The 27738-nt window shown below is 46.3% G+C and overlaps 2 protein-coding genes across 2 annotated transcripts; both read right to left on the reverse strand.

Moving 5' to 3' along the window:
* Window positions 1-2761, reverse strand: LOC139028502 (26S proteasome non-ATPase regulatory subunit 11A-like). Its single transcript, XM_070446046.1, has 5 exons — window positions 2037-2761; window positions 1676-1801; window positions 1446-1545; window positions 459-510; window positions 1-137 (listed from the first exon to the last, which is right to left on the reverse strand). Exons 1-3 carry the CDS (start codon window positions 2184-2186, stop codon window positions 1543-1545), a joined length of 279 nt encoding a protein of 92 aa, XP_070302147.1. The 5' UTR covers window positions 2187-2761; the 3' UTR covers window positions 1-137; window positions 459-510; window positions 1446-1542.
* Window positions 2354-27481, reverse strand: LOC111971901 (26S proteasome non-ATPase regulatory subunit 11-like). Its single transcript, XM_070446328.1, has 6 exons — window positions 27357-27481; window positions 11477-11578; window positions 3712-3909; window positions 3350-3409; window positions 2913-3125; window positions 2354-2499 (listed from the first exon to the last, which is right to left on the reverse strand). The coding sequence occupies exons 1-6, from the start codon at window positions 27445-27447 to the stop codon at window positions 2354-2356; spliced, it is 810 nt and encodes a 269-aa protein (XP_070302429.1). The 5' UTR covers window positions 27448-27481.
* Window positions 27482-27738: the final 257 nt, after the last annotated feature.

Genomic DNA, 27738 nt, shown 5'->3' on the forward strand with positions numbered 1-27738 from the left:
GAGCTTCTTGGCTTTGTTGTAGAGTGAGTCCACCACTTTGCTCATGTTCTGAATGGTCTCCAGGGCCACCTCATACGTTGTGTCTACTGCAGGCTCATCGAAGATGATCAGCACACCCTCGCCTTGGTCCAAAATACCTAGAGAGAAGGAGGTGGAGGGATGGTGTCAAGTAGGTACAGAGTAAAGGCAAAAAAAACTTTGACCTAAAAAATGTGATTGTCTTCCTTTAACTTGAAGTTAATAATTACATTTTCCCAATAACCATGGGACTAATATGAGGGAGGAGGACATCTGGATTTAAACTCCCCTATGTATTTATTTGAAAAGTAAAGCTAAAAGTTTTAATTTGGTTCTATGCTCCAGGATTTTAGATTGGTCGGCAGGTTTTAGCTTCACTGTCCAAATAAATACATAGAGAAGTGTCTGTGTTCACATTTTTCATTATCATAGACACCTACCGTGAAATTTTGTGTCAAGAATCATCTGTGACAAGTTCCTCTCGACATCTCCCTGTGTAGAAGTGAAGAAACCAAATCAACACATCTTAACACACACGCTCACCATGAATGGAGTAAAAAGAACACCAATCATTTTTTTTTTTACATTAATGCATCCGTAAACATTAGAGCACATTTTTAAGGAAGGAAACGGGCAAGGCAAAATAACAAAAATAAGTGAAAGATGTGCTGACACCATTTAATGTCCTAATAGTGGAATAAGCTATGACTTTCTTTAGAGAGTTTTATGAGGGTGGAAATGTGTTCTATCTGTGGGGAAACAGAACAACACTTGTCAGTGGTCTGGAGCACAAGCTCAACAAAGCAAAACAAATACTATACAAAATTCTACAAATATTACTTTTAAGAACACAGCAATTTGAACTTTATACTTTACAAATCCTTAAAGAACTTTACAAGACAAAATATCCAAGCTGAACAAAGCTAAACAAATACTAGCCTTTTACAAATAGCCGTGCTACAAATTCCCTGCCAGTAACCTATCAGCATCTCACAACCTTTTCAAGCTGCTCACTCCACTTCCCATAACCCACAACCCTAGTGGTACAATAAACTGGCCTCTCAAACATGTGTGACCTGGGTTGCTAAGGGGTACATTGTTAGTGGGCAAGACACCTGACAGTTCTTTTGACTGTGCAGGCCAGTGTCTGTTCACTCCTCTGAGGGGACTTGTGGGATGGAGTGCGTGCAGAACTGAGTTGTTGTTGTTATTGTTGTAACGTGTGCGTGTGTTTACTATTTACTATTGGTAGTAGATAATAATTGTTTGCTTATACAGTCCTTTATATTTATACAGTCCTTACCAGTCTTCTTGCTGTGCTAATAGTGTACAGCCTATTAATTACTGCTTATCTCCTGTATTACAAAACCACATCCTTCCCACATCTATTCCCTGTCTGCTGTGAGTGTGTACAGCAATAAAGTTACCTTGTGTGTAACTGAGGTTGCCTCATTCCCCTCTTACCGGGGGAGGTGCTAGCGGGTCACAGATCAGCCCAAACCGAGTCGCTCTCTTTCAAGCCTACTACTTTTAAAAACAAAGAAATTCCGATTTTATAGACTTAACAAATTCTTAAAGAATTTTACAAGAACAAATCCTAGTCCTGGACTGGAAAGCATGCGCCCACCCTCCACAAAAATCTCAGCTGTAAGCTCACCTGTACCCTGGAGAAAGGCTCGATGACACGGATGAGGTTCTGTTCAAGCAGGTTGTCATAGAGCGTGGTCAAGTGTGTGCTTATGATGGAGTCGTCTCTCAACTCACCTCTGTACTCTGTCAGGGCCTGGAGAGAGGGGGGATAGAGGTAAGAAATTGGGAAAATAGAAGGATATAGATAGGAGGGGAGAAAGTAAAGATTTAGCAAAAGAGGGGGATAGAAAGAGAGGAAGAGTAAAACAGGTGTTAAGGAACCTACAATATAGGATAAACAATGCAAGGGATAAAAACAGCAAATGAAAAAATGTATCTGTGCATCAATGTTATTCAGTGCTATTCAGATCACTCAACATGCTCTTTACCTTTTCAAAATCGTCCAGCGACCGGTTATTGCTGGCCTGCGCCACGCATTTCAGAGAGTCTGTCTGTCTCCCGGCGTGCCGCAGGGCTAGCTTTCCACTGACGAGACCCTGGACCTCCTCAGGACTACAACAAGACAACAGGTTACTCATTCAAGACATCAACTTTCCTCTTAAGCTCTTATCCACACATAACCAACTCCATAACTAACTGTTGTGCTGCATATTTACTAAAATTCCAAAGTTATATCATGCGTAAGTATAGTGAGTACACATTGGTCATCATTACACACAACATATAGAGTTGAGCGTTCAGCTGCTTACAGATTGAGCATGATTTTGCAGAGCAGCATGTATTTGAGAGCGGTGATCGCTCTGGGATGGTCGATGGAGTCGTAGCCTTCGAAGGCCTCGTAGAAGTAAGAGTAGGCAGTCTTCCAGTCCTCCTCTGCTGCGTGGATGATCCCTGTAGGGGTGGAGGGGTGAGGAGGCTATCAACCTACTCAAATCTGGACCTCAAGTCCTGTTGCAATGCTGATTGTCATGCTTGCTCTCTAATCAGGGATTGATTTAGACCCAGGACACCAGCTGAGCGCAATAAGGTAAACATGGAAATCAGAGGTACAACTGGACACAATATCTCAACACTGCATGGCCACCTCTGTACAACCAGAAAAAGTCAACCAACAGCTGTGTCTAGTTAGGACCCAGGCCTTTATGCTTGGTGGATGTGGAAGAGCTGATGCCCTACCACTTTAAAAGGATTTAAATATAAATTATAAAATGTCTAAAAATCACTGAATTTATTTTAAAACTGCAGAAGCCACTCCTACACAGTGGACATAAGAATTAACTAGTGGTGGGTGTTGTAGGGGAGGCAAATGGAGAGTAGCGGATCTGACTGCATGTCCAGGGCGGCCTGTAGCTTGGGCGGGCAGTAAATGCCGTTGGCGGTGGTGCGTGCAGAGGTGAGGGCAGCTCGGGCCTTGGGCAGGTTGCTGAGGCCGTGGTACGTCTTACTCTCCAGCAGCTGTACCTCCACCAGCAGGGCCTTGTCATCCATTTTCTTCAGCTCCTGGAGTAGCTGGGTGCCTGTGGGAGAGAGGGATGGAGAGAAAGGGAGAGACATGAATGAGTACACCAAGCCAGAGTTGGAAGATATGAAGGGCATTTTTTAAAGTACTTTAATTGGGACTGGTCAACTGAAGTGTATAAAACAGAGTTAACATGTATCTGCTGTGCACCAACTGTAATCATATTCTGCTCTTTTTGTTGTGATTAATATTTTTTTGTTTCTGTACAAACAAAAAACGCACCTAGATGAAGCGCCTCCTGATACCGCTTTGTGTCAAAATACAGAGATGAGACGAGCCTGGAGAGAGAGAGACAAAGTCAAGGATACCACCACCTCTGAAATCATCTAAAATAATCATCACCACCAGAGGTCGGTTTTAAGAAAGAAAATTCTAAAATTGTTCAATTGGAATTTCAACTCAATTCCCAAATTGACATAATTGAAATGTGTCATCAAGATCCAGAAATGGCCCTAGCAGCAAGAACTGCAGCGCTACATAGAGCGCTGCATCCACTGTAAACCATTTAGTGAGGCGAACCAAACCCATCATGTCAGTGCTCCCGCTCAGCTCTCTTCCAGTGGGGTCCCCTCTTCCACTCCTCACCTCCAGGTTCTGTCTGAGGAATGTTATCTTCTCAGCCATGGCCCACTCAATGCACTCCAGACACAGCTCCACCTCCTGGCCTGTAGCTGCCTCCATGTCCAAAAACAGCTCCAGCAGCGAGCGCACCAGCCGCGCCGCCTTGGCCTTGCTGATGGAATTCAGAAACGGCCGCACATACTTCAGGAGACCGCCCAGCTCTGAGGGACCCAGACAGCAAATTGGAGGGGATCAGTTATAGCAAGCCAAGGTGAGGAACAGAAACACTAATGTTGATCACAATGACTAGGTATTTGGGATGCAAGGTGATTTGTAGATCAGTAATTCTGGGCAGTCCGCATGCAATGTAATCAAATCTCAAACTTGCGCACAGTCAAGGAGAAACTTGTCACCGTCACTCAACATTATAGAAAAAGTTAATTTCCACAGCATTTGTCAGCAATTTAGTACGCTTCGTGTTTTGTTTCCTAGCCATACTGAAGATCATGACAAAACTAGTCAGTTTTAGTGTTGCACGGTATACCCAGGGGCGAAAATCTGATATCAACATTCGAGGGGACAATTACATTAAATTCTCAAGAGCAATTCCTGAAGGGGACACCAAAATTAGTGCTGTAACACAGCCTACATTGTAATATGTTAAATGCATATTGAGGAACCATAATCACTACTACTGGATAATTGATAGGTAGTTAACTGAAGGGTTGTCCCAAATTGTTCAAATGTTTAAATCATTATAATACTACTACTACAAATAATAGTTATAGCAGTGTTCCTTATCAGTCCACTATGTTTGCAGGTGTTTGTATTTACAACCAGCAATACCAAGAAAGGCCATTAGGTGGCAATGGTACTGTACACTGTTTATGGGTGCAGTTTTCATAAATACAATGAGCATGGTGTGATCTCATCTAAAATAATCTCCATTGAGAACCATCAAAGTTTGTCTCAGTATTGAATTTACCTTTTCATTTGACTTTCTGATACATTTATATAGTCATTAAATATGTGCCACTGACCTGAATCTACTACAATAGCTTTACAAGAACAAAAAGCTCAAAATAAGTACAGTTCTAAAAGCGAAAGAACTACTTCAATGAATAACCCAAATAAATCAACCAAAATATCCTTAAAAAATACTTATTTATTGTTCAGTCAGTGTCTCAACTCTTCAAACAAAAGTATGTCACAAAGTAAGCAATTTTAAATAAAATAACAAAATAAAAAGTAAGTGTACTGTCATGTACTAAAAACTACTAAACAAAAGAACAAATTTACTATATACCAGGGGTTCTCAAACAGGGGTCTGTAGACCCCTAGGGGTCCCTGGTGTAACTGCAAGGGGTCCGTGAAATAAAAAAGTATAATGAACATATTCAGTACCACAAGGTTTCCAGTAACTTTACATATAATATAGAGGGGGTGGGGGTCCCTGAGGACTGCTCAAAACCTTGCCTGCCTTGCCTCAAAATATGCAGGGGTTCCAGTACCCAAAAAAGGCTGAGAACCACTGCTATACACACTACTGAACCGAACATATATTTGCGGGTTTCAATGCAGCCAACAAATTGCTGGCAGATAATTTCCCTTTGAGACTGTCCAGCCTGTACATTACAGACAACTATGCCATTCAGTCCTTCTTCGCCCAAGCTAGCCCGTATCCAAGTCTTCATCCTGCGGAGTGCACTGAAACTCCTCTCAGCCTCACATGAAGACATTGGCACCACAAACAAAATTCTGATCAGCACCTCAACTTGGTAAAACAACCCCCCGCACCTCCACTGGAAGCCTCCTTGAGGACCTCTGTAGCCTCTCCACTGCTGCTACAGGGGTATTTGTTGCGAAAGAGAGAGGCAACTGCACTGAAAGATAATCTATGTTCAGCTCAGGGTACTGATCTAGAGACTCATCCAACTCCCCCGTGAGAAGCGCTCTTTCCAACTTTTGTAGGRCGTTTAGACTGTCCTGGTCAAAACGGTCACCAAACTGAACCTCCACACCATCCAACACTTTAAAAAAATTCTGCCCTATAGTGATCCACTGCTTTTCCAGCAAATCGTCTTGAGTGTGTCTCAATGGACTCAATCAATGTTGTTGCTTTCTAATACAGTGCAAGGTAGCTTTCGTCATTTCTCTTTCCACTAAGAGATGATACCAAAGACAGTCTGAGTTTTCTTCTGCAGTGAAATGTTAAAGGATTCAAGCTCTCCAAGAACAGCAGAGGCAAGTGTGAGGCCCAACACAGTCGTGCCTATGCTGAAGTGCTCAAATAAGCCACTGGCAGTTGAAGCTGTCTTGGATGCAGTTTTTGCCATCTCCTCTAGGCTGCTTAGTACCCGCTCATACTGCCCTAGCACAGCTCTATTAGCAGTATTCCGCACAGCCCACCTTGTTGGACATAGGGGTTTTAGGGTGGTCAGATGTGCATCGTCGGACGTGGCAATTGATTCATACATGCTCTTAAACTTTCCTGACTGGCCATAGAGGACACCTAACTGATGGACCCAAGAAAGGGAATCCYGGATCAGTGGGGAGGCTGAGCAGCCAGCCTGTGTAATCAGATTTACACAGTGTGCTCCACAATGSACATAGAGGGCTAATGGCTGCTGCCTCCTCACAATTGCTAGTGCACCTGTGTATTTTCCTGCCATGTTTGAGGCACCATCGTAACTCTGCCCACGTAAGCCAGACATGGGCAAATTGAGCCTCAACAGCACATCAGTTGCTACTTTCGTAATGCTCTCGCCTCTTGTCTCCGACACCCTGTATAGCCCAATAAACTCCTATTGAGGGACAAGGTCATGGTCAACATAACGCAGACAGACACTCTCCTGTTCAGCACCAGAGATATCTTGAGTACCGTCAACAATTACTGAAAATTGTACAATCGGAAGAGACCTAATCTCAGCTGCAATGCCTCGAATGACTATTGGCAATGATGTTCAGAATTTCCTTCTGTGCTTTGGGGCCTGTGTACATTGTGGTACGCTCTGTTAACCACTTCAGTAAAATGGGATCCTCCCCTAAGTTTCAAAAGCTGGTATAAATTCCCACTGTCATCTGTGGCTTCTAAAGGCTTGTCCCAGTCTTGCCACATGCTTGCCACAAGCTGCACTGAACTAACAATTTTCATCAAGCAGTTCATGCCTTGCGTCCTCCTGCCGTTTACCCCACGCGCTGGATAACAGGGCACGATTGGATTTAGCTGGTGTGCTGCTACAGTTACAAAGTTGCGGTGGGTTAGATAGTTTAGATGTGCTGTGAATTTTACAATGGATTTTCTCCAGTTCCTAAACCCTGCACTAATGAAGGCAGCATCCGCTTTTTGGCCAAAATATGGCTGGCTTGAAACCCTTGGCTACAGTGCAAACAACACTCCTTTTAATGATGGTTTATAATGTAGCCAGGGGAAATCGCGAAACCATTTCTCTTGAAACGTCAACACTCACTTGGCAAGTTTGCGGTTCTATAAATTGTGGGGGTGGCTGATATGGTTTTGTGCCATCACTAAGGTAACTGGACAATGCTGTGCCACTGTCCCCTATACGGGTGCTGCTGGCAAAAAGGTTGACACCTGGTCCTGCCATGGCTGTGACACTATCCTCTGAAGTCTCTCTCCCTGGCTCTTTCCCTTTCACCACCCTCACTGACCCACAGTCTGTCTCCTGGAAAAGAAATAAGGTTTTTGCCATACTCCTAACTTCCGGTACCCAAAACTACACAATTAATCACAACAGCAATACCATTGCCTTAAACAAATCTTGGTTCAGTCACCAGTTTAAGTTGAGTGGGGTTATCCATGGCACTGTCCAATTATGTCCCTATTTTACAAGTCTAAAAAAAGAGAACCTTTCATAATGTTGCCAAACAAAGACTCAAACTTACCTGAGACTCCCTGCCTATCTGTCCCCAGCTCTGCTGTCTGTGTGCCATCTGTTGCCCGCTCTGCCTAATGACATCATTATGAAACATTTCCATTAGCATGTCACGTCGTCCTTATGAACATTTTATCAACTAGTCTTTGAGATATTAGGCTACTAGGGTTCTTACTTTGCATTGTGGTGTACTGAAAAATGCTCTGATTTCCGTCTTTTTTCTACATAGCTGGCGACACACAGTGTGCAGGTTATTTACAATAGGAGACAGATAATAGAAGTTCATAATCTTTTGAAATTTAGGCGCTATTAAGTGTCTATAATCAGCACAAGTGCTTTCATTGCATATTATTGAAATAAATAGTTATGTTTACAGTAATTTATTGGGTGGGACAAATCATATTTTCCCAGATTGGGGGGGGGGGGGGGGCGCGTCTGGGATTGCCGCTTATGGGTATACCAGTACCATGGTACCAAAACATCATGATACCATTTAAGAATACCTTCACGTTCTGACCATAGTTCTTATGTGTTTTGCTTGTTTAGTGTTGGTCAGCACGTGAGCTGGGTGGGAATTCTATGTTGTGTGTCTAGTTTGTCTGTTTCTTGTGTTCAGCCTGATATGGTTCTCAATCAGAGGCAGCTGTCAATCGTTGTCCCTGATTGAGAATCAATATAGGTGGCTTGTTTTGTGTTGGGGATTGTGGTGGTTGTCTTTTGTCTTTTGTGTTCTGCACCAGATAGGACTGTTTCGGTTTTCAGATTTTTCTTGTTTTGTTGTTTGTAGTGTTCTAATATATTCTTATTAAATCATGTTGAACACTAGCCGCGCTGCGTTTTGGTCCTCTCCTTCATCCCAGGAAAAGAAACCGTTACAGAACCACCCACCTAACCCGGACCAAGCAGCGTGGAAACGGGCAGCACGACAGCAGGACGGTACCAGGAGGAATGGACATGGGAGGAATCCTAGACGGTAAGGACCCTGGGCAGAGCCAGAGGAGTTTCGCCGCCCCAAAGCAGAGCTGGAGGCAGCGAAAGCGGAGAGGCAGCATTATGAGGCGCTAGCAAGGCAGAGCGGCTGGAAGCCCGAGAGGCTCACCCAAACATTTCTTGGGGGGGGGCTAAAGGGTAGTGTGGCGAAGGCAGGTAGGAAACCTGCGCCCACTTCCCCATGCTTACCGTGGAGAGCGGGAGTACGGGCAGACCACCGTGTTATGCGGAAGAGCGCACGGTGTCTCTGTACGTGTGCATAGCCCGGTGCGGGTTATTCCACCTCCCCGCACTGGGCGGGCTAGATTGAGCATTGAGCCAAGTGCCATGAATCCGGCTCAACATATCTGGCCTCCAGTACGTCTCCTCGGGCGGTGTACATAGCACCAGCCTTACGCATGGTGTCCCTGTTCGCCAACACAGCCCAGTGCGGGTTATTCCACCTCCCCGCACTGGACGGCTACGGGAGCATTCAACCAGGTAAGGTTGGCAGGCTCGGTGCTCAAGGGAGCCAGTACGCCTGCACGGTCCGGTATATCCGGCGCCACCTCCCCCCCCAGCCCAGTACCACCAGTGCCAACACACGCACCAGGCTTCCAGTGCGTCTCCAGAGCCCTGTTCCTCCTCCACGCACTCCCCTGTGGTGCGTGTCTCCAGCCCAGTACCTCCAGTTTCCTGTACCACGCACCAAGCCTCCTGTGCGTCTCCAGAGCCTGTACGCACTGTTCCTTCTCCCCGCACTAGCCTTGAGGTGCGGGTCTCCAGTCCGGTACCACCAGTTCCGTACCACGCACCAGGCCTATAGTGCGCATCGAGAGTCCAGTGTGCCCTGTTCCTGCTCCCCGCACTAGCCTTGAGGTGCGTGTCTCCAGTCCGGTACCACCAGTTCCGGCACCACGCACCAGGCCTACTGTGCGCCTCAGCAGGTCAGAGTCATCCGTCTGCCCAGCGCCATCTGAGTCATCCGTCTGCCCAGCGCCATCTGAGTCGTCCGTCGCCCAGCGCCATCTGAGCCGTCCGTCTGCCCAGCGCCATCTGAGCCGTCCGTCTGCCCAGCGCCATCTGAGCCGTCCGTCTGCCAGCGCCATCTGAGCCGTCCGTCTGCCCAGTGCATCTGAGCCGTCCGTCTGCCCAGCGCATCTGAGCCGTCCGTCTGCCCAGCGCCATCTGAGCCGTCCGTCTGCCCAGCGCCATCTGAGCCGTCCGTCTGCCCAGCGCCATCTGAGCCGTCCGTCTGCCCCGAGCCATTAGAGCCGCCCGTCTGCCCCGAGCCATTAGAGCCGCCCGTCTGTCCCGAGCCGTCAGAGCCGTCCGTCAGTCAGGAGCCGCTAGAGCGTCCGTCAGTCAGTGAGCTGCCAGAGCCGCCAGCCAGTCAGGAGCTGCCAGAGCCGCCAGCCAGTCAGGAGCTGCCAGAGCCGCCAGCCAGTCGGAGCTGCCAAGCCGCCAGCCATCAGGAGCTGCCAGAGCCGCAGCCAGTCAGGAGCCGCCAGCAAGTCATGAGCCGCCAGCCAGTCATGAGCTGCCCTCTAGTCATGAGTTGCCCTCCAGTCATGAGCTGCCCTCCAGTCATGAGCTGCCCTCGTCATGAGCTGCCCTCCAGTCATGAGCTGCCTCCAGTCATGAGTCTGCCTTCCAGTCATGAGCTGCCTTCCAGTCATGAGCTGCACTTCCAGTCATGAACTGCATCCAAGTCATGAGCTGCCCTCCAGTCATGAGCTGCCCCTCAGTCCGGAGCTGCCCCTCAGTCCTGAGCTGTCTCTCTGTCCTGAGCTACCTCTCTGTCCTGAGCTGTCTCCTAAATCTAGGGGGGACCTTTGTGAAGGTTCCTAGACCAGGGTCGGGGGCGAGGGTCGCCACTCGAAGGACGCTAAGGAGGGGGACAAAGACAATGGTGGAGTGGTATCATGTTGAACACTAGCCGCGCTGCGTTTTGGTCCTCTCCTTCATCCCAGGAAGAAAACCGTTACAATACCGTAGTACTGTTTCATTTGATACTACTGACTTTTTCATCCCTACTGATCTAAAGAACCTGCTGGCGTCTGTTATAAAATGTTTATAAAAAGTCAGCTTTGTTAATAAATTCAGTTGAATTGAAGCAACAGCCACTAGTCTCTTGTATGGGCAGGTCTAATAATATCCACTTCAATTTCATGCGCATATCACGTGCGGCAGCTGTAATCAGCCAGCACCATCCCCTAGACCCTACCAGCCCTCACTCACCTGCTTCCCTGCCCGCTTTTCACTCACGTCTATTCCTCTATCAGTTTTTTAAAATATAATTTTGCCGTGATAGCGAGCAGAGATGCAGACCCAGATGAGTCTTCTGTTACATTTGACATGCAGATCATTATGCATGTATATCCCATGATGTTGGTGGCACCTTAATTGGGGAGGACGGGCTCGTGAAAATGCCTGGAGCCATTCCATTTGTGCCGTTTCAGCCATTATTATGAGCCATCCTCCCTTCAGCAGCCTCCACCGATGTATATTCCTGCCTCCCATTGTTCCTGCCAAATCACAGGTAGGCTTTTGCAAATATTAGCAAAATCAGCCATTCTATGCAGTATTATATTATACACTGAACTGTGCGAAATTAAATTCAATGTGTTGTATTGAGTAGAAGTCTGAATTTCAGTGACAGGTTTTTGGAGAACGTTTCGAAAACGTAAACACGCGTCTGGGTACGGGGCGAACAGGATGCTAGGCCACAGATTTTCTTCCACCATGGTATCGCGATACTACTCGGTATAGTGATACTTGGCCTGGTATCGTATTGTTTGCAAAATGTTGGTATCGTGACAAGCCTAGTCAGCATCATTCTCTAGTAGAGGTGATGTGTCTACTCTGAGTCTGCACTTATCCACCTGAAATCGGAGGGGATGAGGGAGAGAGGATATGTTACCTGCAGCCTGGCCCGTCTTAGCCAGCAGACCACCCAGCTCCAGGATGCTCTGCTCTTTGACACACACCGCCTCCTCATCGCTCTCCTGGATGTCCCCCTTTACTGGAACAAACAATAGAAGAATACTTGTTGACATTGGCAGCACAACCTTTTACACGTAGACCTAGCGTAATAGATGGCAACATCTAGGCTATATGTGAGAAGAAATGTGCAAACTATAATACATGCCATAATCAGTTTTGTTGTCAAATCAGTGGAAATGCTCACTTATAAGTCACTGCTTTCAGTTGACAGCTAGCTGGGGGAAATCATCCCTGGGTCCAACATTGGACATAGATCGCTAGCAGTCAATGTAACAAAGGCTGAGCCACTATCTGTTGAGCTTCTGCTGTCAATAAATCTGATTTAGCTGGCTCTACTTACCAACAAAAATGTGTAGCTAGTTAGCTAACATTACTGAAATTACACCGAGGTAAAGACAGTTTCAGGTTGGATATTCAACGGATAGTCACGCTTTCAAACCTCAATAGCTTTCAAACCACTTGAGCCACAGACTCCAAATAAGTGTCATGATGTTGGAAAGATTGCGCACAACATTGCATAGGTCTTATTTTTACGATATGGACATTAATTAGCTTTCCAACACTAATAAACATGTGGAAATGTGAACAGGATTTTGTATTCCTAGTTGAATTAGTTAGGGAGCGTAAACAAAGTACAAACTTTTTTCACATTCAAATTTAAATAGCTCCTTGGTCATGTGACCTACTGACCTCAACCAAGGTTCAGAATGTCCACCGACTACACTTCTATATTGCACACCCTTTAGTTTGTCCATTTTCATCTCATGATTTTACATTCATTTTTCAAAATGTTAAATTTCAATAGCTCCTTGGTCATGTGACCTACTGACTTCAAACAAGGTTCAGAATGTACACTCAGTGGGCCTACCCATTGCACACCCTTTAGTTAGTCCTTTCCCCCTGCCCTACCCAGCCCACAGCAGAGTTTTGTTTTTGGAGCACAGCCCCGCGCCGGCGGCTGGCAACCCATTCCGTTAATGATCCTTCCGCAGGTTCCTTGTTACTTTTACAAATTCCCCAACCCCCGGTACGTCTTTAAACGTTAATAACTCAAACTATAAGTCCAATCGGGATGTTTTTTTTAGCACAATGGCACGCCAAGACCCGTATATCCATCGATTTTAGCCATGGATCCATGGATCCATCAACCAAAATCGATTTTGCATCAAATGTAATATAGGATAATCGTGTTAGAAGGTAATGAAAAAAAAGTACTGGGGGCGGGGGGGAGGCGGAAAGGACAAACTAAATGGTGTGCAATGTGTAGGCCCACTGAGTGTACATTCTGAACCTTGTTTGAGGTCAGGTGCTATTGAAGCTATTGAAATTCTATAGCTTACAAAACTCATGTAAAATCATGTGAGATGAAAATGGACAAACAAAAGGGTGTGCAATATAGAAGGGTAGTCAGTGTACATTCTGAACCTTGTTTGAGTCCAGTAGGTCACATGACCAATGAGCTATTGAAATTGGAAACATCGAAAATGAATGTAAAATCATGTGAGATGAAAATGGACAAACAAAAGGTTGTGCTACATAGGCTACACAGTGGGTATTCTGAAAGTCATTTGAGGGTTGTAGGTCATAAGACTAAGGAGCTACTGAAAGTTGAATATTTTACAATTATTGTAAAATCACATGAGATGCAAATGGACAAACACAAGGGTGTGCATGTGTTGGCTCACTGAGTGTACATTATGAACCTTGTTTGAGGTGTGCAGATCACAGGTCGGCCTTGGTGACCAAGGCACTTTTGGAAAAAAAATCATAATTTAAAATAGTGTGAGATGTAAACCGACAAAAAGTGTGCTATGTGCCATTGGGTTATCTAGAACCAGTTTTGAAAGTTTTAGGAGTAATGGTTAAAGAGCTATTGAAAAATTTGATTTGTCACCATGTTGACGGTCCCAAACTGCTGTTGGTGGGCGTACGGGTTAGAAAAAGGCATTAGTCAGATAGCTATCACATTCGCTAACATTTAGCTAGATCTGTAAATAAAAAACATTTAGCTCGCTAGATGATTCCAATCTTAACGTATACGTTCTGCTACAGTAGAAGGTTGGAAATGCCTTTTGTTTAGATTAACACAGCTTAGCTGGTGCAAGATATGGCTTGGAAAACGTACCTCAATCAAGGGATATATATGGAATTGTACTCCGAATTGTCCCATTATCCCACCTACTACATGAGAAGATTGAACGATTGCTAGTTAAGTAAACTGAAGTGTTTCTCCTCATGCTAGCTAACAGTAGCCACGGAAAATAGTGCATTTTAGCCTATTCTTTGATTGAAATACCAGTCGATGTAGCGCGAGAGCTTCTGATACAGCTCAAACAGCTTTGATAAGCCCAATTATTTTGCAACAATTCTAAAGGCAATTTGTGTAAAAATAAAAAAGGCCACGATTACGAATAGCACATTTTCTCTCTCAACTGGTAATTGAAGTACGCTTCCCTGTCACCATTCAAGTGCATGGCAACTAGGCAGGCTTCAGTGCGTCACACAGCACTTTGCAATGAACTGGAGGCAGTACGCATTTCAAAATCATGTTCATTGTTTGAAACCAGAATGTTTCATTATGAGGCATCTCTTACCTTGCTTCAAAGTAGCCTAGCCAAAATCCAACCAAATGTGCAGGCAATAATTTTATACCCGTTTCCTCCAGTATCTTCACAAGGTCCTTTGCTGTTGTTCTGGTATTGATTTGCACTTTCCGCACCAAAGTACGTTAATCTCTAGTAGACAGAACGTGTGTCCTTCCTGAGTGGTATGATGGCTGCTTGGTCCCATGGTGTTTATACTTGCGTGCCATTGTTTTTACAGATGAACGTGGTACCTTCAGGCATTTGGAAATTGCTCCCAAGGATGAACCAGACTTGTGGAGGACCACCATTTTTTTCCTGAAGTCTTGGCTGATTTATTTTGATTTTCCCATGACGTCAAGCAAAGAGGCACTGAGTTTGAAGGTAGGCCTTTTCAATACAACCACAGGTACACCTCCAATTGTCTCAAATTATGTAAATTAGCCTTGTCCTAACCGTCTTGCCAAAACTATAGTTTGTTAACAAGAAATGTGTCTAGTGGTTGAAAAACAAGTTTTAATGACTCCAACCTAAGTGTATGTAAACTTCAGACTTCAACTGTAAATTAAAAAAAAATTATCTGCAGATCCTCTCGAGTTCTGTCAGGTTGGATGGGGAGCGTCAATGCACAGCTATTTTTAGGTCTCTACAGAGATGTTCGCTCGGGTTCAAGTCCAGGCTCGGGCTGGGCCACTCAAGGACATTGAGACTTGTCCAGAAGCCACTCTAGCGATGTCTTGGCTTTGTGCTTAGGGTCATTGTGCTGTTGGAAGGTGAACCTTCGCCCCAGTCTGAGGTCCTGAGCACTCAGGAGCAGGTTTTCATCAAGGATCTCTGTACTTTGCTCCGTTCATCTTTCCCTCGATCCTGACTAGTCTCCCAGTCCCGGTCTCTGAAAAACATCCCCACAGCATTATGCTGCCACCACCATGGTTCAGCGTAGGGATTAGAGGTTGACCGATTATGATTTTTCAACGTCGATACCTATTATTGGAGGACCAAAAAAAGCAGATACCGATTAATCGGCCAAATCTTTTATTTATTTATTTGTAATAATGACAATTACAACAATACTGAATGAACACTTATTTTAACTTAATATAATACATCAATAAAATCTATTTAGCCTGAAATAAATAATGAAACATGTTCAATTTGGTTTAAATAATGCAAAAACAAAGTGTTAGAGAAGAAAGTAAAAGTGCAATATGTGCCATGTAAGAAAGCTAACGTTTAAGTTCCTTCCTCAGAACATATGAAAGCTGGTGGAGTCTTCAATATTCCCAGGTAAGAAGTTTTAGGTTGTAGTTATTATGGGACTATTTCTCTCTATACGATTTGTATTTCATATACCTTTGACTATTGGATGTTCTTATAGGCACTTTAGTATTGCCAATGTAACAGTATAGCTTCCACCCCTCTCCTCGCCGCTACCTGGACTCGAACCAGGAACACATCGACAACAGCCACCCTCGAAGCAGCGTTACCCATGCAGAGCAAGGGGAACAACTACTCCAAGTCTCAGAGCTTTAGCGCACCCCGCTAACTAGCTAGCCATTTCACATCGGTTACACCAGCCTAATCTCGGGAGTTGATAGGCTTGAAGTCATAAACAGCGCAATGCTTGAAGCATTGCGAAGAGCTGCTGGCAAGACGCACGAAAGTGCTGTTTGAATGAATGCTTACGAGCGTGCTAGTGCCTACCATCGCTCAGTCAGACTGCTATATCAAATCATAGACTTAATTATAACATAACACACAGAAATACGAGCCTTAGGTCATTAATATGGTCGAATCCGGAAACTATCATCTCAAAACCAAACATTTATTATTTCAGTGAAATACGGAACCGTTCCGTATTTTTTCTAACGGGTGGCATCCATAAGTCTAAATATTCCTGTTACATTGCACAACCTTCAATGTTATGTCATAATTATGTAAAATTCTGGCAAATTAGTTCGCAATGAGCCAGGCGGCACAAACTGTTGCATATTGTCATGACTTCCGCCGAAGTTGGCTCCCCTGCCTGTTCGGGCGGTGCTCGGCGGTCGTCGTCACCGTCCTACTAGCTGCCACCGATCCCTTTTTCGTTTGTCTGTTTGTTTTGTCTTATTAGTTTCACCTGTGTTTCTGTTGTTTTGGTTAATGAGCTTCCCTATATTTAGTAGGTAGACCCGCCCTTGTTTTGTGCGGGATTGTCTTTATGTTACGTGTGTGTGTTTTAGGTAGAGGTGTATTATTTTACTATTTACTTGGCACCCTGTGTTTTGGGTTGTCAAGTTGTTCTCTGCGCCCTGTATGTTTGGGCTTATCATTTTTTGTGTGCGATAGTAAAAGGAGCACTTTTCCCAAGTGGAACTCTCTGCGTCTGATTCCTTCACCCACCTAGTCCCGCGTGACAGAATCCCGCACCTAACATGGAATCAGCAGGAGCAGCCGCATCTCCTCTCCCATCGATGGAGGAAAGGGTCCTCCATCATACCAGTGTTCTCCACAGGATTGGTTCAGCTATGGACCAAATGATGGAGAGGATGGATCGATGGGAGAGGAGTGGCCTTCCCACCTCATCTCCAGCACCCCCTCCTCCAGCACCTCCTGTTCCTGCTACCGCATCCGGCTCCGGGGCTCTTCGGCTGGCGCTCCCACGGGAGTATGATGGAACGGCGGCTGGGTGTCAGGGTTTCCTTCTCCAACTGGAACTTTACCTGGCGACCGTTCGTCCTACTCCCTCCGGAGAGGAGAGCGTGAGCGCCCTCGTCTCCTGTCTGACTGGACGAGCTCTCGAGTGGGCCAAAGCAGTGTGGAATGGCCCAGACTCGGCGAGGGATCATTACCCTGAGTTCACCCGCCGATTCCGAGCTGTGTTTGACCACCCACCAGAGGGTCGTGCGGCGGGTGAACGGCTGTTCCACCTGCGTCAGGAGACGATGAGCGCACAGGACTTTGCCCTGGAGTTCAGGACCTTGGCCGCAGGAGCAGGGTGGAACGACAGGGCCTTAATAGACCATTTCCGATGTAGCCTTAGCCTCCCTAAGGCTACATCGGAAATGGTCTATTAAGGCCCTGTCAGGACGTCCGCAGGGAGCTAGCGTGTCGGGACACCACCCTCACGCTGGATGAACTCATTGACATGTCCATCCGTCTCGACAACCTGCTGGCTGCCCGCGGACGTTTGGAATAGGTCCTGTCGTTTCCACCTCCCAGCCCTCCTGCTCCTATCCCTATGGAGTTAGGGGGGGCAGCGTCGAGGGGGACCGGAGGAGGAGTGTCCTCCTGCACCAGTTGTGGTCGGCGAGGGCACACGGCCGACCGGTGCTGGAGGAACTCGTCTGGGAGTCGGGATGGCAGGCGGAGCACTACTCGATCACCCCAGGTGAGTCAGCACCAGACTTACCCAGAGCTTCCTGTCGGTCATATGTATGTGTTAACCTCTTTCCCCGGGTTTTCTCCCTCTCTACAGCATAAGGCGCTAGTCGATTYAGGCGCAGCTGGGCATTTCATAGATCGGGGGCTCGCGTTAAGGCTAGGGATTCCCCTTTTGTCGTTAGACCTACCTTTCCCCGTGCACTCCTTAGATAGCCGACCATTAGGGTCAGGAATGGTCAGGGAGGCCACGGTACCACTGGACATGGTAACGCAGGGTAGTCATAAGGAGCAGATTAGTCTGTTCCTTATCGACTCACCTGCGTTTCCAGTGGTGTTGGGAATTCCCTGGCTAGCTCAGCACAACCCGGTGATTTCCTGGCGACAGGGGGCTCTTAAGGGGTGGTCAGAGGAGTGTTCAGGCAGGTGTATAGGAGTTGCCGTTGGTGCGACTACGGTGGAGAGTCCAGACCAGGTTTCCACCGTGCGCATTCCCTCTGAATATGCCGATTTGGCTATCGCCTTCAGTAAAAAGAAGGCGACCCAATTACCACCCCATCGTCGAGGGGACTGCGCGATAAACCTCCTGGAGAACGCTGCACTTCCTAGGAGTCACATGTATCCTTTGTCCCAGGAGGAGACAGTAGCTATGGAGACATATGTTACTGAATCACTGGGACAGGGATACATTCGGCTATCCGCATCACCTGTCTCCTCGAGCTTCTTTTTTGTGAAGAAGAAAGATGGCGGTTTACACCCGTGCATTGATTATCGAGGTCTAAATTCCATCACAGTGGGGTTTAGTTACCCACTACCTCTCATCGCTACGGCGGTGGAATCATTTCACGGGGCGCGCTTCTTCACAAAACTGGACCTGAGGAGTGCTTATAATCTGGTGCGTATCCGGGGAGGAGATGAGTGGAAAACCGCATTTAGTACTACATCTGGCCATTATGAGTACCGCGTCATGCCATATGGGTTGAAAAATGCTCCAGCTGTCTTTCAACCCTTCGTAGATGAGATTCTCCGAGACCTGCTCGGGCGGGGAGTGGTAGTGTACATCGATGACATCTTGATCTACTCTGCCACACGCGCGGCGCATGTGTCTCTGGTGCGTAAGGTACTTGGGTGACTGCTGGAGCATGACCTGTATTGCAAGGCGGAGAAATGTGAGTTCTTCAAAAAGGCCGTTTCCTTCCTGGGTTATCGTATTTCCACCTCCGGGGTGGTGATGGAGGATGACCGCGTTACAGCCGTGCGTAATTGGCCGACTCCGACCACGGTGAAAGAGGTGCAGCGGTATTTAGGGTTTGTCAATTACTACCGGAGGTTTATCCGGGGTTTTGGTCAGGTGGCTGCTCCCATTACCTCACTGCTGAAGGGAGGACCGGTGCGCTTGYGTTGGTCAACAGAGGCGGACAGAGCATTCAGTCGTCTGAAGGAGCTGTTTACCAATGCGCCCGTGTTGGCGCATCCGGACCCCTCTTTAGCGTTCATAGTGGAGGTGGACGCGTCCGAGGCGGGGGTCGGGGCCATGCTGTCCCAGCGCTCGGGCGTACCACCCAAGCTCCGCCCTTGTGCCTTTTTTTCGAGGAAGCTCGGTCCGGCGGAGAGAAACTATGACGTGGGGGACCGGGAGTTGTTAGCTGTAGTCAAGGCTCTGAAGGTGTGGAGACATTGGCTTGAGGGGGCGAAACACCCTTTTCTCATCTGGACTGACCATCGTAATCTCGAGTACATCCGGGCAGCGAGGAGACTAAATCCGCGTCAGGCTAGATGGCCCATGTTTTTCACCCGGTTTCAGTTCACCATCTCATACCGACCAGGCTCCCAAAACACCAAAGCCGACGCGCTGTCCCGCCTCTATGATACCGAGGAGCGGTCCGTTGAGCCAACTCCCATCAKTCCACCWTCATGTCTCGTGGCACCGGTGGTATGGGAGGTGGACGCGGAGATAGAGAGAGCCTCACGGTTAGAGCCGSCCCCCCCTAACTGTCCAGCGGGGGCTCAGTACGTGCCGGGGGGGGTCCRGGWWAAGCTAATCYGTTGGGCTCATACTCTCCCCTCCTCGGGTCATCCTGGCATCGAGAGGACAGTGCGGAGTCTTAGAGGGAGATACTGGTGGCCCACGTTGGCTAAGGAYGTKAGATTTTATGTCTCCTCCTGCTCGGTGTGCGCTCAGAGCAAGGCTCCTCGGCACTTGCCTAGAGGGAAGTTACAGCCCCTACCCGTTCCACAACGGCCGTGGACACACTTATCGGTGGACTTTCTTACCGATCTTCCCCCGTCCCAGGGAAGTACTACGATCCTGGTCGTTGTGGATCGGTTTYCTAAGTCCTGCCGTCTCATCCCGTTGCCCGGTCTCCCTACGGCCCTGCAGACTGCGGAGGCCTTGTTTACCCATGTCTTCCGGCACTATGGGGTGCCTGAGGACATTGTTTCTGATCGGGGCCCCCAATTCACGTCCAGAGTTTGGAGGGCGTTTATGGAGAGACTGGGGGTCTCGGTCAGCTTGACCYCGGGTTTTCACCCCGAGAGTAATGGGCAGGTGGAGCGCGTAAACCAGGATGTGGGCAGGTTTCTGCGGTCATATTGCCGGGACCGGCCTGGTGAGTGGGCGGGGTATGTTCCTTGGGCTGAGCTCGCTCAGAACTCCCTCCGCCACTCCTCAACGAACATGTCCCCTTTTGAGTGTGTGTTAGGTTACCAGCCGGTCCTGGCCCCATGGCATCAGAGCCAGACCGAGGCTCCTGCGGTAGAGGAATGGGTACAGCGCTCCATGGACACCTGGATAGCCGTCCAGGAATCGCTAAGGTTAGCGGGACAATGGCAGAAGAGGAGCGCTGACCAGCACCGCAGTGAGGCCCCCGTGTTCACACCGGGGGACAGGGTCTGGCTCTCGACCCGAAACCTGCCCCTCCGCCTGCCCTGTTGGAAGCTGGGGCCGCAGTGTGTGGGGCCGTTTAAAGTCCTGAGGAGAATAAACGAGGTGTGTTATAGGTTACAACTTCCTAGGTATTACCGTATTAACCCCTCGTTTCATGTGTCTCTCCTCAGGCCGGTGGTGGCTGGTCCCCTGCAAGAAGGTGAGGTACCTGAGGTCCCTCCGCCCCCTCTGGATATCGAGGGGTCCCCGGCGTACACAGTACGTGGCATTCTGGACTCGAGACGCCGGGTGAGGGGCCTACAGTACCTCGTGGACTGGGAGGGGTACGGTCCGGAGGAGAGATGCTGGGTTCCGGTGGGGGACATTTTGGATCCTTCTCTACTGAGAGACTTCCACCGCCTCCACCCGGATCGCCCGGTGCGCTGCGGGAGCTTCCGCCGAAGTTGACTCCCCTGCCTGTTCGGGCGGTGCTCGGCGGTCCTCGTCACCGTCCTACTAGCCGCCACCGATCCCTTTTTCGTTTGTCTGTTTGTTTTGTCTTATTAGTTTCACCTGTGTTTCTGTTGTTTTGGTTAATGAGCTTCCCTATATTTAGTGTAGACCCGCCCTTGTTTTGTGCGGATTGTCTTTATGTTACGTTTGTGTTTTAGGTAGAGGTGTATTATTTTACTATTTACTTGGCACCCTGTGTTTTGGGTTGTCAAGTTTCTCTGCGCCCTGTATGTTTGGGCTTATCATTTTTTGTGTGCAATAGTAAAAAGGAGCACTTTTCCCAAGTGGAACTCTCTGCGTCTGATTCCTTCATCCACCTAGTCCCGCGTGACACATATACCCTGACTCTGCGTGCAATGAACGCAAGAGAAGTGACACCAATTTCACCTGGTTAATATTGCCTGCTAACCTGGATTTCTTTAAACTAAATATGCAGGTGTAAAAATAAATACTTCTGTGTATTGATTTTAGAAAGGCATTGATGTTTATGGTTAGGTACACGTTGGAGCAACGACAGTCCTTTTTCGTTGAAGCGCACTGCATCGATTATATGCAACGCAGGACACGCTAGATAAACTAGTAATATCATCAAGTTGTAGTTAAACTAGTGATTATGATTGATTGATTGAATGTTTTATAAGATAAGTTTAATGCTAGCTAGCAACTTACCTTGGCTTCTTACTGCATTCGCTTAAACGGCGGGCTCCTCGTGAGGCAGGTGGTTAGAGCGTTGGACTAGATAACCGTAAGGTGCAAGATTGAATCCCTGAGCTGACAAGGTAAAAATCGGTCATTCTGCCCCTGAACAAGGCAGTTAACCCACCTTTCCTAGGCCGTCATTGAAAATAAGAATGTGTTTCTAACTGACTTGCTAGTTAAAACCTGTTATGGCTGCAGCCCGACACCGGGACACCTATGACAACATCCAGCTCAAGTGCAGGGCGCGAAATTCAAAATCTATTTTTTTTAAATATTTAACTTTCACACATTAACAAGTCCAATACAGCATTTGAAAAGATAAACATCTTGTCAATCCAGCCAACAATACCGATTTTTTAAATGTTTTACAGAGAAAACACCACATATATTTATGTTAGCTCACCACCAAATAAAAAAGAGGACAGACAATTTTCACAGCACAAGTAGGATGCAAGTAGCATGCACAAGCCAACCTAACTAACCTAGAACCAACCTAAATAACCTAGAAAAAACTACCTCAGATGACAGTCCTATAACATGTTACACAATAATCTATGTTTTGTTCAAAAAAATGTGCATATTTTAGCTAAAATCAGTTTTACATTACTGCTACCATCATAGCTACAGTCAGAAATCGCACGGGAGTAGCCAGAGAAAATACAGACACCAACGTCAACTACTAATTACACATCATAAAACATTTCAGAGAAATATAGGGTGGATAGCTAATGAAAGAGAAAGATCTTGTGAATGGAGCCAATATTTCCAATTTTTGTAGTGTTTTACAGCGAAAACACAATATAATCGTCATAATTAGCTTACTACAATAGCTAGCACACAGCAGCATTGATTCTAGTCAAACGGTAGCATAGCACAGTTCGACAGATATATGAAAAAGCATCCCAAATTGGGTCCTTATTCTTGTTGATTTTCCATCAGAATGTTCTCCAAGGGGTCCTTTGTTCAGAAATGTCTTTATTTCGATCCAGAACGAACAATTTCCCTCTTGAATTAGCAAGCACACTGGCAGTGCGACGCTAACCTCTCCATCTTGAAAAAATTATTGCGTCGCATCACGTCTAAAGTCAGAAAACATTTCAATAATATAATTAAACTATATTGAAATAACATACTTTAGGATGATATTGTGACATGTATCAAATAAAATCTAAGCCAGAGATCATATTCACCTTTACAGAGTGTTTTCCAGGAGCCGAGTCCAGGTGCTACTTCGCGCCCAGAAAGAAAAATAAACTGCGCAATACTCACTCAAAGAGGCTGTGTTCAAATACAGGACGAGATAATCAACTGATTTCTTCTCTCACTTCCGCATGACACCCAGAGGAAGGCGTATGACGTGTTTCTACAGTCCTAAGTGACATGCCCTTTTATAGACAAGGGCTCGAAGAGCGACATCGATTTTGGAAATCTCACTTCCGGAAAGGAAATGGACTGTAAAAATAGTTCTGTTCCACTTAGAGAAATAATTAAAACGGTTTTAGAAACTAGAGACTGTTTTCTATCCAATAGTAATAATAATATGCATATTGTAAGAGCAAAAATTGATTAAGAGGCCGTTTGAAAATTTGCACATATTTTCCAGTTTTTCAATACGCCCCCTGCAGCCATAACAAGTTAAATAAAGGTGTAATTTTTTAATATTTTTTTTTACAGATTTCCAATTGTTATGAAAACTTGCAATCGGCCCTAATTAATCGGCCATTCCGATTAATCGGTCGACCTCTAGTAGGGATGGAGACAGATTTCTTCCATATTTGACGCTTGGCATTCAGGCCAAATAGTTCAATATTGGTTTCATCAGACGAGAGAATCGTGTTTTTCATGGGCTGAAAGTCCTTTAGGTACCTTTTGGCAAACTCCAAGCGGGCTGTCATGTGCCTTTTACTGAGGAGTGGCTTCCGTCTGGCCACTGATTGGTGGAGTGCTGTAGAGAAGGTTGTCCTTCTTGGAGCTTCTCCCATCTCCACAGAAGAACTCAGAGTGACCATCGGGTTCTTGGTCACCTTCCTGACCAAGGCCCTTCTCCCCCGATTGCGCAGTTTGGCCAGCTCTAGGAAGGCACTGTCGTTCCAAACTTCTCCTATTTAAGAATGACAAGAGGCCACTGTGTTCTTGGGGACATTCAATGCTGCAGAAATGTTTTGGTACCCTTCCCCAGATCTTTTCCTTGACACAATCCTGTCTCAGAGCTCTGTGGACAATTCCTTCGATCTCATGGCTTGGATTTTGCTCTGACATGCAATGTCAACTGTGGGACCTTATATAGACAGGTGTGTGCCTTTCCAAATCATGTCCAATCAATTTAATTTACCACTCCAATCAAGCTGTAGAAACATCAAGGATGATCAAGGGAAACAGGATGCACCTGAGCTCAATTTCAAGCCTCATGGCAAAGGGTCTGAATACTTATGTAAATAAAGGTATGTTTTTGTATTTGTTAAAAATGTGCAAAAATGTCCAAAAACCTGTTATTGCTTTGTAATTATGGGGTATTGTGTGTAGCTATTTAATTTATTGTGTGTACATTCATTTAATAAATGGTATAANAATACTTTCTGAATGAAATGTCCAAAAACCTGTTATTGCTTTGTAATTATGGGGTATTGTGTGTAGCTATTTAATTTATTGTGTGTACATTCATTGAATAAATGGTATAATATGGCTTTAAGGTAACAAAATGTGGAAAAAGGGAAGGGGTCTGAATACTTTATGAATGCACTATACATGGCTGTCTCTGGGAAATGTTGTCATCCAAATTTTAAATATGATACTGAATATCCACCTACTTGAGCCCCAAAACTCTGTATATTGGTCATTCTCCAGTCTGAAGGTACAAACTCTGATGGCTCAGCTAACCAGGTTTGCAGTAACATAGCAGGCATAAAAGAAAGCTACAACAGCTTGCATTGTTATTATTAGGGGCTTAAGTCTTTTTTAATATCAAGGAATATTTAACTTTCTCTGGTCATAGGAGTAACATGAATTTGTGCGAGTAACATGAATTTGTGCGGTGCGACTCGAGTTTAGCCATCAGCAGGAAGACAGTGACCCTTTTTGGTCAGTGGAGAGCGGAGGGATGTTGAGGCAGACCCTCACTCTGTTTCCCTCTCCCGCCGCTGAGACTGACCATCAGAAACAGACACCATCAGCCCAGTAAAATAGAGAAAGGTCATTATTTAAATGTATGCTCACTCAGCTGTGCTTCAGGAGTAATACAACTGATCTATTGTGTGATCATATAGCCCACCTCGATTTTTTGTTTTTKTGTTACTGTTCTGAGAAGAATAACAGTGTATTGGCAGGGAAATTCAAGTAAAGCCAATATGCGGTGATAATGTATAGGTCCTATAGCCTACTGCACATAGTTAAGCAAAAACCATGGTAGAAAATAAAGATTCCTAATTGGGTAGATGTGTATATTTTATATAAAAACTGTACATATTCAACTTATTACTACAGTACTGTTTTAGTAGGTTAGTTTTGCATAGGCTCTTGCATAGGTTTTTTAAAGAAGTAATGTTATATCTCGGCTTGAAATTTGACTCAGAAAGTGATCTTGAATCAGAAAAGGTTGGTGACCACTAGCCCACAGGGTCTGTGTAGCAGGCGTCCCTATTCTCACACCCCAAATCCCGGTCCGGTCTGTCGAGTCTGCTTCGCAAGTGTTTCCGAAAGTTCCGCGATGTTGCGTCGATGGATATACGGTTGGAATCACTTCTGTCTGTGTCGGAATCTTCTACCATTTAGCTAGCTAGTAATTCTATGTGCAAGCAAAATAGTAGTTAGCTAACGTTACCTAGCTAAATGCACAGCATGCTAGCTACCGGTGTCACTGCTGCTGACTCACTGTGACCAATGGGGGAAGCCCGGTACGGTCATTGAGCTAAAGTACGGTAGCTAGCAAGCTACTAAATTACTAGCTAAGTTAGCTAGCTAACTTCTCTAATTCATGGACAGGGACTCTTTTAGCGATAATCTAGACGTCCAAGACACTTGGATACTACAAGTTATGTTGTAGCTATATATCAAATCAAATCAAATTTTATTWGTCACATACACATGGTTAGCAGATGTTAATGCGAGTGTAGCGAAATGCTTGTGCTTCTAGTTCCGACAATGCAGTAATAACCAACAAGTAATCTAACCTAACAATTTCACAACAGCTACCTTATACACACAAGTGTAAAGGGATGAAGAATATGTACATAAGATATATGAATGAGTGATGGTACAGAACGGCATAGGCAAGATGCAGTAGATTTTTTTACATTTACATTTTAGTCATTTAGCAGACGCTCTTATCCAGAGCGACTTACAGTAGAGTGCATACATTTTATTACATTTTTACATACTGAGACAAGGATATCCCTACCGGCCAAGAGCAGACATTTTACTACATTTTTTTTATTTTCTTTTTTTATTTAAATTTGTATTGTTTTTTTTTTATATATTTTTTTATAAAAAATAAATAAAAAAATACATACTGAGACAATGATATCCCTACCGGCCAAACCCTCCCTAACCCGGACGACGCTATGCCAATTGTGCGTCGCCCCACGGATCTCCCGGTTGCGGCCGGCTGCGACAGAGCCTGGGCGCGAACCCAGCCCAGCCTGGGCGTGAACCCAGAGACTCTGGTGGCGCACGCTAGCACTGCCGATGCAGTGCCCTAGCCACTGCGCCACCCGGGAGATCTGGTATCGAGTACAGTATATACCTATGAGATGCGTAATGTAGGTATGTAAACATTATATTAGGTGGCATTGTTTAAAGTGGCTAGTGATACATTTTTTACATGTATGGCAGCAGCCACTCAATGTTAGTGGTGGCTGTTTAACAGTCGGATGGCCTTGAGATAGAAGCTGTTTTCATGTCTCTCGGTCCCTGCTTTAATGCACCTGTACTGACCTCCGCCTTCTGGATGATAGCAGGGTGAACAGGGCAGTGGCTCGGGTGGTTGTTGTCCTTGATGATCTTTATGGCCTTCCTGTGACATCGGGTGGTGTAGGTGTCCTGGAGGGCAGGTAGTTTGCCCCGGTGATCGCGTTGTGCAGACCTCACTACCCTCTGGAGAGCCTTACGGTTGCGGGCGGAGCAGTTGCCGTACCAGGCGGTGATACAGCCCGACAGGATGCTCTCGATTGTGCATCTGTAGAAGTTTGTGAGTGCTTTTGGTGACAAGGCGAATTTCTTCAGCCTCCTGAGGTTGAAGAGGCACTGCTCACCTTCTTCACAACGCTGTCTGTGTGGGTGGACCAATTCAGTTGTCTGTGATGTGTACACCGAGGAACTTAAAACTTTCCACCTTCTCCACTACTGTCCGTCGATGTGGATAGGGGGTGCTCCCTCTGCTGTTTCCTGAAGTCCACAATCATCTCCTTTGTTTTGTTGACGTTGAGTGTGAGGTTGTTTTCTGACACCACACTCCGAGGGCCCTCACCTCCTCCCTGTAGGCCGTCTCGTCGTTGTTGGTAATCAAGCCTACCACTGTAGTGTCGTCCGCAAACTTGATGATGAGTTGGAGGGTGCATGGCCACGCAGTCGTGGGTGAACAGGGAGTACAGGAGAGGGCTAACGCACCCTTGTGGGGCCCAGTGTTGAGGATCAGCGGTTGGAGATGTTGTTCCTACCCTCACCACCTGGGGGCGGCCCGTCAGGAAGTCCAGGACCCAGTTGCACAGGGCGGGGTCGAGACCCAGGGTCTCGAGCTTGATGACGAGTTTGGAGGGTACTATGGTGTTAAATATACTTACCTATCGAATGTAAAATATCGATAGATGCATTCCGGTCTGAACTGAGAAGAGACTGGGCTCTTTGAAACTCAGCCACTGCCGGGGCTGCCATCTTGCCTCCTCTCAAGACGGATGGTTTCTGGTCTGTCAATCAACATTCCCCTTCTTTTCCCTTGAAGTTATATGGCGGTTGCCGCCACCTACTGGACTGGAGTATGTAGCCTGTGTTTCACAGACAGAGAAGGAACCTTGCCTAGTGCCCACTAATGTTGTCTCCTAGGGTAGCAGACTGGTTTCACGGGGCTAGTTTTCTCCCTAAAATAAAATACAAATGTAACCTCCTAACCTGCATGTGTAAAGGATAGGAACCACCCCTGTTTCCCAGTGGACCCTTAGTGAGGCT

The sequence above is a fragment of the Salvelinus sp. IW2-2015 genome, linkage group LG13, assembly GCF_002910315.2.
Source record: "Salvelinus sp. IW2-2015 linkage group LG13, ASM291031v2, whole genome shotgun sequence".
Taxonomy (NCBI): domain Eukaryota; kingdom Metazoa; phylum Chordata; class Actinopteri; order Salmoniformes; family Salmonidae; genus Salvelinus; species Salvelinus sp. IW2-2015.